Below are 10,536 nucleotides of genomic sequence, written 5' to 3'. Positions count from 1 at the left end.
CCCAGTATAAAGCACAATCTCTGTTGACAAAGACATGAATTTTCCTCAGTCTCTTCTGAGAAAAAAAAAAAAAATTACTGAAAAGATTTAACAAAAGCTAGTCTTCTTGGTACAGAAACAAGGAATTAAAGATGAAAAAATGAAAGAGGGAAGTGATCTTTTCATGATATTTCTGAAGAATTGGAGGTTTTAATTTTGTGTTGATTTTCAGTAACAGATGATGCCTGGAAACCCTAATTGGTGGAGCATCAATGGCATGCATCCACAGTATCAGCATCAGCATCAGATTTCTTCAAGTCAATCATCAACAGCTTCTTCTCAATATTTGTATGGATCTTCTTCATTTTCTTCTAACTCTTCCTCTGATCGTCATACCAATCAAGAATTTCCTTTACGATCATGGAGCCAACTACTTATGTAAACCTCTCTCTCTCTCCCTCTCTCCCCCACACACACATGCAGACATATACTATATTTTTTTAGGTCTTTACCATATGATTATGGAGTTTGGTTGGGGGTTCTGGTTCTTGAATTGGCCCTAGTTCTTGGCTGGGAGCATGTCTGAGTAGCTTTTAAGTCTCAGCTCCTCCTCTAACTTCTGACTTCATGCTTCTTGATTTATGCATCTCTCGGCTAACTATTTATAGGCTATATAACATAAACAACCAATTCTAAAAGTTTGTGATATTAGAGACTTGATTAAACATTGTGAAAAATCAGCCAACAGTCAATTGGAGTTCAACTGTCTCGTCGCTACCATTTATGAAAATTATGCATAGATGAAAAATGAATTTGACATGAACAGGCATACTGAAGATTAAAATTAAATAAATAAATTATCTCGTCTCTAACAATTTTAAATTTTAGATAAGATGAATTCAACTAACTTTTCCATCTTGTGGGTTTGACTCCAATTATTTTACTTGTTCAGGGGTGGATTTACTGGTGATGAAGATATGTTTGGTACCACTCTTTTGCGGCAGGAAGCGTTGGAGAATGGGGAAGACAAAGTTTTGAACTCATCATCTTTTAGGGTTCCTGTTCTTGATGTAAAGCAAGAGAGCAGCCACTATTACAGACAAGTAGATGATGAATTTCAGGCCTGTAAATCCTCTTGGCCTCAACTTATCCCAGTTTCATCCCCTAATTCCTGTATAACAAGTTTAAGCAACAGCTTCCTGAATTTCTCAAGCTCTAAGGGAAATCGAAAGAATCAAAATCCAGATCAATATTCATCTAAGGTGGGGGAAATTTCTGTCCCTGATGCCACATTTTTCAGTCATAAATCAATGAAATACTTTTTTCCTTTGATTACTGTGTGAAAAATAAGTGTTTTTTTCTCTTTGCACCCCAAAACCTGCTTATAACTGATCACATGCTTAACAATAACCTACCGGATTAACTTGAAATTTACTAAATTGATTAGTAATTTTTTTAATCAAACTGAGGTATATAGCGTTCAGATTCCTCAGTTTTTCTTGATTATTTTCTCCCTTTTCCTTTGTGATAGTGTAACAGCACGATTACTGGTGGGATATCTAAGAAGCCTAGAGTTCAACAGTCATCAACTCAACCAGCTTTGAAGGTCAGTAATCTTTCTCTATTTGTCAGTTCCCCTTTTTTGGTGACGCGGTAGCTAAGCCTAGGAGGGCTTTTTTCTAAAACCTATCAGATTCTTTACCATATTGAACTTGAACTCGTATAAAATGTTCACTATACTCTTGATACTCTTGATGCAGGTAAGAAAAGAGAAATTGGGGGATAGAATAACAACTCTCCACCAACTTGTTTCGCCATTTGGAAAGGTATAATAAATCTATATATGCATATATAAATATACATATTTGTACAGTCCAAACTGAGCTCACTGATCACTGAACACAACATTTTAATTAATTTAAGATGAAACCCATAATATTCCGAGAGAAAAAGATCTGTTTTTTTAACTTTAATCTTCCCATCTAGGCTTGTCTTTTAAGATTAAAAGAAGACTTTAATTTGATGAACATGACTTGGATCTTTGTGGCATGTTTCCCTTTTGCAGACTGACACTGCATCTGTCTTATCTGAAGCCATTGGCTACATTAGATTCCTTCAAGCTCAAATTGAGGTAATGCTTCACATTCTGTGCAGTAAATAATCAGTAAAAGAAAAATCTGCGCCGCACTCGATATTAACAAAATTTTAACTTGTTCTTCGTTCTTTAAATCTGTTCGTTACCATTATACTCGTGCCTTGAATTCAGGCAATCTGCTCTCCGAATATGCGCAATACATCAGGAAGCATAGGTCACCAACAATCTGTAAGTATCTATACATGTGCATTAATTTCACAATTTTTAATGCAAGACCAAGATCCTCTCGCACTCTTTATCACACACATACAAGTACACACGAACGAAGACATGGTACACGGACACGGCATAAATGCATTAGAATGCGACCTGTGCATAATGAAGTAATGATTTATATATAGATTTGGTGTCAAAAAGAAAGGAGGAAATGGTTTGTTTGTTTGTTTTTTGTTTTTTATTTTTTGTTTTTTTTTTGGGAAGAAATTTTAACCTAATTATTGTTGGGAAATAAAACGGATGGAGGTATTATTTATGATACGACATGAAATATATAATCTCAAACAAACAACAAGATAAAATACAAATAATTAATTGACGGAGGAATTGGGTATTTTATTAAATTGACGAATATGGAGAAAACAAATATAATAACTATGTCTATAAAATTATTCTGTATTTCAATAATACAAAACTTGTTAAAAGAGTTTAATACTTATTAGGGTGCAGGCCAACACTAAAAATACCACAAAGATGGAAATAAGATAAAAAATAATGTGGAATAAAGGAAATAATATTTTTTTTCAATTTAAACGCATGGAATAAGGAAATATTATTTTTCTAATAAAGCGTGTAATAAAGGAAACAATTTTTTTTCCAAAAAAATCCAACCTAATTTGGATAAAAAAAAAAATAAAATCTAACAATCTCCACCTTAACGCAAATTTCAATGCAATGAACGAAATTTCAAAATTTCTCCACCTAAAAAAATATACTTGCCTGCAATGAAAAGTTCAAACTTTTCAACAAGAACCAAACTTTCTCCAACACAAAAATACTCATCCTCATTCACGATACCAATACAGATACATGAATCCAAACAACGGGTTTTCCAAAATTCACAAAGAATTAGAAATTATCAAATAGTGTCAAAGCACATAATGTAACAGAATCAACTCCCAATACTTTGATTGAAGGCCCTCGACTAGTTTAAACACCTTTAAAAATGCTAAAAGCACTTGTAATTGGATAAGCATCCACGTACCTATCTCTAATGGATCTATCCCTAACAGTTGAATACGATGTAACCGTACGTAATGGTGGCAAAATGGAATTACCCATATCCTCTAAATCGATTGAGTATTATTCTTCAATATAGACCCCAAATAAAATTCCAAAGGTACGGTACCAAACTAAATCTTCATTACAATACTAAATCTTTGTTGGCTGTTCTTCACAAATTCAGTTCAACCTTGCAAGATGTATAATTGAGACCTCTTCCACCCCTTCAATATAATATGAGCACCCTTCCGACCCCTCCAAACACCACCTCATCTAGATAGCATGTACCTTTTTTGATCAAGAATACTTGACGAAATGAGATTATTCTTCAAGTCTAGAATATACCAAATGTGATCAAGTAATTTGCATGTTTTATCCACCAATTTCAATTTGACCTACAATACCAGCTACCGGACAAGATTCGTTGTTATCCACGACAACAACACCTTACGTCACCGTTTCAAATGTATCAAGTAAATCCCGATTAAGACACATGAAATGCACAAGTGGTATTCAAAATTCACTCTTCGTCAAGTTTGGATTCCATGTCAGAAATAGTTAAAAACATATCAATCACTCAAATAGTTCTCAACTTTGTTGGTCTCGTCTGAAATATTTGATTGCTTTCCATGATTTGCAATCAAATTACTTTTGTTCTACAATTTATCGCAATCCCTCTCAATGTGTCATTTCTTCTTGTAATAATAACAAACTTGATTGTTGAAATTTGACTTCGACTTACCCCTTCTCCAATAATCATGAACATTAATGCCTTTTCCATTTTTGGTCTCAGATCCAACCAAATGCTTCCTTTTCTATTTTGAAAACAAGGCATCATACGCATCTTCAATGGTGAGAGGATCACGATTATACAAGATCGTGTCTCTAAACGAAATAAACGAAGAAGAAAACAAGCAGAAAAAGGATTAAAGCCAAATCATCTTTATCATACTTTACCTAGTCTTCAAATCAGTGAGAATCTCTTTAAGCACAACCAGATGATCTTTCAAAGATCCACATTTTGCCATGTGATAAGAATAAAACCTCTACTTTAGATATAATTTATTTATAAGACTTTTAGTTATTCATAATTTTTTCAACTTCAACCACAATGTAGCTATCATTTTCTCCTTCAAACATTATGAAGAATATTGTTATAGAGATGAAGATGAATCAGTGAAAGTGCCTTTCAATCTCTCCGTTATTTTTCCTTTCGTCGTCCAAGTTGTGGACATTTTGTCAAATCTCAACAATACATTATCCAAATCCATCTAAGTGAGTGCAACTCCCATCTTCACTTGCCACAATGAGAATCTTGTATTGCGATCCAAGAACGAAATTTCATACTTAATAGTTAATAACAAAAATCTCGAACAAACCACAACCAATAGTTCTGATATTACTTGTTGGGAAATAAAATTGATGAAGGTAATATATATGACACGGTATGAAGTATATGATTGTAAACAAACAATAAGATAAAAGACAAATAATTAATTGGAAGAAGAACAAAGTATTTTATTCAATAGACGGATATTGAGAAAACAACTACAATAATTGTCTACACATTTATTCTATATTTTAGTAATATAAAACTTATGAGCAGAGTCTAATAATTTTAGGGGTGCTTACTGAACCTTAAAAATACGACAAAGATAGAAACAAGATAAAAAGTAACGTAGAATAAAAGAAATAATATTTTTTCAATAAAAGATAGTGTAATAGAGGGAACATTATTTTCCCCAAAAGAATCCAATCTAATTTGGATAAAAAAATAAAATCCAACAATTATATTTCACTACTCCATGTGTATGTATACTATTATGTACATGTAGCATAACCGAACTCATTAACATTTTTGAAACCTAAGAAATCGATAAATGGAGATACATGCCTCAATTAAAATTATTTATTTGTATATGTTATATTTTTATTTTAATGCTTTTATGATAAATGAACATTTGTTATATTTTGTACTACTAATAACTAGAACAAAACGAAAATATTTCTGTACCGCAATTTCTTTTGATTCTTTTACACAAATAAATTTCATAATAAACATTTTTTCTAATTTTATTTTTTTAAAGTTACATAAAGGTCATGTGTGTATTGTCCTTGAAGTGTCATGTATCGTAAATTTAAAAAGACGTAAATGATATAGGAAATTTCATGTGGTGTACGAGTTAGACTTGCATCCACGAAGGGACGAGACACATCATCGAGTGATAAAAAATACTAGTATTCAATACATATTAGACATGAACATGCTATTGTAAAGGCTGTAATCTGCACTTCATATCTATGTACACATGCAAAATTGTTATATATTATGGAATTAATTAAAGATCATAGGTCAAGAACAATTTTTTTTTTCCAGGTACAAGAAAGGAATTGTTTATTTCCTGAGGAGCCTGTTCAGGTATGCTTTATTGGATCCATCACTTACCTAAAGAGGCTTTGAATTGCTAAAGCATATAGTGTCTGTTTCTAATTGACAAAGTTGTCTCTGTAAAAACAAGTTTCTCAACTTTTTATTGAACTTCATTACTAAATAATTAAATTTATAATACATAAAGGGAAGATTAATGATTAAAGCTGTTAGTTTCTGACATTTAATTTCTTTCTTTTTTTATTGCTCTTCATCAAGTTCTTCAATGAGATTGGATATGAAGGGAGAGGGGCATCTAAGCAGGTAAATTTTTTTCCCTTAAACTCAAGGATATGGTAATAAATGAAAACGATTCTAATATAACTAAGAACATGTTAAGAATTTCACATGAATTTTACTGAAATATACGTTTTTGATTTGATGATGTTAGGGCAAACAAAGCCAAACTACTGACTTGAAAAGTAGAGGGCTGTGTTTGGTTCCTGTATCTTTCACTCAGCATGCAGGACATGGCATTAATGGAGCATCTGATTGCTGGACACCAGCTCTAGGTGGGGGGTTCTGAATGTAATTTCCATTGAAGCATCTCGTCTAAAAACTTAAGTAGTTTGAGAAATGATACTTTATATTATTTAGTGTTCGATCTGTCCCTCATGTGCAGCTATTAGACGAGGTTGTTCGAAAATTTTCTGTAGCTTCATCCTTGCCTTGTGGTGTGCTATAACATCACAAGCAGTCAGTCTCCAAGTTAAGGCTGACTGCTGCTGATGCTATTATGCATATTCTAATGGGGAAGAAACTTGATGATGCTAATATGGTTTCAAGTATGGAATTAATTTGGATATTGCTGAAATTGGAAAATTGTCATTCAAATTTAAATTATTTCTGGAATTTTAACCCAATCTATTTCACTTTCTAATGCTTTGATAAGAAATTATATCTTTTAGAAAAAACAGTACTGCATTTTGACTTATGATTCAAATAAAAAATAGTTTGAAAACTACAAAAACCCTGAATTGGGGAAGGAAAGAATATCTATTTTCTTCTACCAGTTCGAATCCTTCGAGATAATAGTTTGTTATAAAAGTATATTGCCCTCCTTTAACACCATTACACATGGAGCAGACTTGGGTAAGTTTAAAAGTTCACTTACAAGTAAATATGTTTTAAAATAAACAAATTTTGAAAACTCATAATTTTGACAACAAAATTAGAGTTACTTTCGAAATAAATATATTTCTCTATTTAAAATTACGGATGCCTTCTAGCTCGAGTTTTATATCAAAAGTTTATTCAATATATATACAAGTTTATAATCATGACATGATGGACCTTGGTGGTTCTCATTTTCCAATAGTTCCATGAATAACTCAGAGTGTCGTCATTCATATTTAAATATTTTGTTATATAAACTTTAAGCTTTTTTATTGTAAAATTAAAATAATCCCCCTATTGTTTTTTCTATGTTTAGGTCTATTTAAAACTTTTTTGAGAGGTCCTCCTCTCAATCGCAACTCTGACGTCATAATTTCATCATAAGCATATTCTTACCCCCAAAAAAAAAAAATAAATAAATAAAAATCTTTTTTCCTTGCTTTATACATGGGACTTTCCACACGTTTTCCACTCACATAAAGAAAATTGCTAAGAAAATGTTTCAACTATGCATCTCACACTATACATATTTTATTTTTTTTTATAAAATGTCGACTGCAAATGGGAAATTTGTGGCTAAACATAGGTAGGTCAACACAATCATCAATTCATCATGCATTAAAATATGAGAAACATGGCTTGTTTGCTTATGCTTTTCAAAAGGGGCTTAATCTTTGGAAAGTAAAGAGAGTGTAATTGATGCTCACGATGATGATAGTGGTCGAATTAGTTTATCTTGAAAGATCAACTAACTTGAAACAATAAATAAATTATATAGCTATGATTCCGTTATTGTTTAAAATATTCAAAAACTTTGTGCAAGCGATCGAGATTCTGCTTCAATCTGTCGTGAATGAAAGGAAAAAAAGGATCAGCAAAGTAAAGCTATGGCACGATCTCATCTCTCTAAAATCTAAATGATAACATTGACCCCTTAAAACAAAATTAAAGCAGAGTACAATACCCCTTACGAGGGCTGCAGCTGGAATTACAGTTGCGGCGAATTTACCACAAAATTTCATTTAAAATCATTTTTTGTTATACTTGTTGGATCCTTTGGCATGACTTTTAGTTTTGCTTCTTATAAAAGAACTTCTGGCCACATTAATTTTGTTTGAAAATTAATTTTTAAAAGAGTTTCATATTCTGAAAGTACTTTTAGAGGAAGTCTCATTGGATTAACTTCCTCTAAAAGTTCTTCAAACTAGAAGAAACAGTTCCGTAAAATTAGTTAAAACACTTCCCTAAATATCAAAAGTTCCTTTTGACTTTTCAAAAACCATGTCAAACGAGCTCTATATCTATTAAAAGATTCGAAGCGATTAGGTCCTTAAAAACCACAACATATCTTAACTATTTATCTTTTCCTTGCATTCATTCACATGACTCAGAAACCTGATTCTCCTTGTATTGTGCAAACTTCTCAGCAAACTGTCTGTAATAATAATCAGACTCGTAAGTTTAATCAAGAATGCTACTGGAGAAATTTCTCTCTTTTCCATAATCGTACTTACATAATTGAAGAAGAAAGCTATGAAATGAAAGAAATGATTCATTCATCTGAAAATGTCGTAGAATCAGATATGAATACAGCTTGGTTCATTAACAGAATATGCCAGCATTAACAGAATATGCCAGCTCACTAAACTGCAGTTAACTAACTAACTTCATCTAACCAACTAACGGAACTACAATCAATTGCCAGCTAAGCTAAATAGTCTAATACCCCCCTTCAAGGTGGACGACGCAGATCAGTAACGGCCATCTTGGACAGTAGAGGAAACAAAGAGTTGCTTGGTAAAGCTTTAGTAAAAACATCTGCTAACTGATTCTGGGTGCGGACAGGTAAAAGTTTGATGGAGCCTTCAGTAACTTTATCACGGATGTAATGGCAATCAATCTCGATGTGTTTCGTCCTTTCATGGAAGATAGGATTGTTAGCTATGTGAATTGCAGCTTGGTTATCACAAAATATTAGTGCCGAAGTTGGGGAAGAAATCTGGAAATCACGAAGTAATTGATGGATCCAAGCAATTTCACTCGCTGTGGAAGCCAATGCCCGGTATTCTGCTTCTGCAGATGATCTGGACAATGTTTGCTGCTTCTTTGCCTTCCAAGAGATCAAGGAGTCCCCAAGGAACACACAAAAGCCTGTAACCGACTTTCTGGAATCTAAGCAAGCTCCCCAGTCAGCATCCGCAAAAGCTCGAAGTTGCAGGGAAGAAGAAGCAGAGAATAATAACCCTTGACCTGGAGCAGCCTTAAGATACCTTAAGAGATGATAGACAACATCAAGGTGCAGCTGGCGAGGCTGGGAAACAAATTGACTGAGCTTGTGAACTACAAAAGTTATGTCTGGTCGAGATATAGTCAAGTAGAGTAGGCGTCCAACTAATCTTCTGTACTGAGATGAATCATCAATTAATTTACCTTCAAATGAATTAAGGCGAGCTTTCGGATTCATCGGTAAGTTAGCTGGTTTACAGCCTAGGAAACCTGCATCTTCCAGAAGTTGCAGTGTGTAATTTCGTTGAGAGAGGAAAATCCCATTATGAGACCTGGCTATTTCAAGACCAAGGAAGTATTTCAGTACCCCAAGATCCTTGAGTTTAAACTGGCTGTGTAAGAATCCCTTCAAAGAGTCAATTATATTGATGTTTGGACCAGTGATGATGATGTCATCAACATATACCAACAAGACAACAAATGTGTTCCCAGATCCTTTAGTAAATAAAGAGTAATCAGACTTTGATTGCTGAAAGCCATGAAGAATAAGAATCTGGGAGAACTTAGAAAACCATTGTCGAGATGCTTGTTTAAGACCATAGATGGACTTGTGAAGTTTGCATACTGGTTGTCCTCCCTTTGCAAGATCCTTATGTTTAGAATAACCCAAAGGCAGCTCCATATATATTTCTTCAAAGAGATCTCCATTAAGAAAAGCATTATTGACATCTAACTGGGCAAGATTCCATTATGGATAGTAGCAATAGCAAGAAGCATCTTGACAGTCACAAGTTTGGCAACTGGAGAGAATGTTTCAATGAAATCCAAACCTTCTTGTTGGGTATAGCCCTTGGCCACCAAACGGGCCTTATATCTATCTATACTTCCGTCCGGTTTATACTTGATTTTATATACCCACTTGCAACCAATGGAGTGTTTGCCCTTAGGTAGAGTAGTCACCGACCAAGTATTGTTTTGTTCCATTGCAGCCAATTCAGATGTCATGGCCTCTTTCCAATGTTGAAATTGTACAGCTTGGTGCTAAAATTGAGGCTCAAAATTGGATGAAACATTAAGGAGGTAATTTCTATGTGATGGGGAAAATGAAGCATATGAAATGAACTTGGACAGGGGGTATTTTGAGTTGTGTTGTGGAGAAGGTGTATTTGTCATGAGGTTACAGTGAAATTCTTGAAGATAGGAAGGAGTTTTGCTGACTCTAGTTGATCTTCTAGGGAGAGAGGATGAAGGTTGAGTAGAATCTAGTACTCGTTCCTCAATGGAATCTGGAATTGAGGTTAAAGATGTAGAAGGAATGATGGGCAGGTCAAAGGAGTCCTGGCCATTATCATTATCAACCAAGGGTAGATTGGATGTTGTGGATGGATTTGAGTGATAGGGTATTGAGTCAGAA

The 10,536-nt window shown here is 33.7% G+C and overlaps 2 protein-coding genes across 3 annotated transcripts; one reads left to right on the top strand and one right to left on the bottom strand.

Moving 5' to 3' along the window:
* Positions 1 to 6: 6 nt before the first annotated feature.
* On the top strand, positions 7 to 6,618 carry LOC111371239 (transcription factor bHLH68-like). Of its 2 annotated transcripts, none has more exons than XM_022993236.1 (9): positions 7 to 327; positions 932 to 1,241; positions 1,511 to 1,585; positions 1,740 to 1,805; positions 2,045 to 2,110; positions 2,246 to 2,302; positions 5,730 to 5,771; positions 6,000 to 6,044; positions 6,172 to 6,618. In XM_022993236.1, exons 1-9 carry the CDS (start codon positions 218 to 220, stop codon positions 6,304 to 6,306), a joined length of 906 nt encoding a protein of 301 aa, XP_022849004.1. In that variant the 5' UTR covers positions 7 to 217; the 3' UTR covers positions 6,307 to 6,618. The 2 variants fall into 2 exon arrangements, with proteins under 2 accessions (XP_022849004.1, XP_022848930.1); XM_022993162.1 differs by having other exon boundaries at positions 9 to 417.
* Positions 6,619 to 8,628: 2,010 nt separating this feature from the next.
* Positions 8,629 to 9,804, bottom strand: LOC111403045 (uncharacterized mitochondrial protein AtMg00810-like). Its single transcript, XM_023031396.1, has one exon. The coding sequence runs from the start codon at positions 9,802 to 9,804 to the stop codon at positions 8,629 to 8,631; it is 1,176 nt and encodes a 391-aa protein (XP_022887164.1).
* Between the last annotated feature and the right edge of the window lie 732 nt (positions 9,805 to 10,536).

Source organism: Olea europaea, chromosome 1, assembly GCF_002742605.1.
Source record: "Olea europaea var. sylvestris chromosome 1, O_europaea_v1, whole genome shotgun sequence".
NCBI classification, from domain to species: domain Eukaryota; kingdom Viridiplantae; phylum Streptophyta; class Magnoliopsida; order Lamiales; family Oleaceae; genus Olea; species Olea europaea.
The sequence above is the reverse complement of the archived record's forward strand: the minus strand, read 5'-3'. Positions and strand labels throughout refer to the sequence as shown.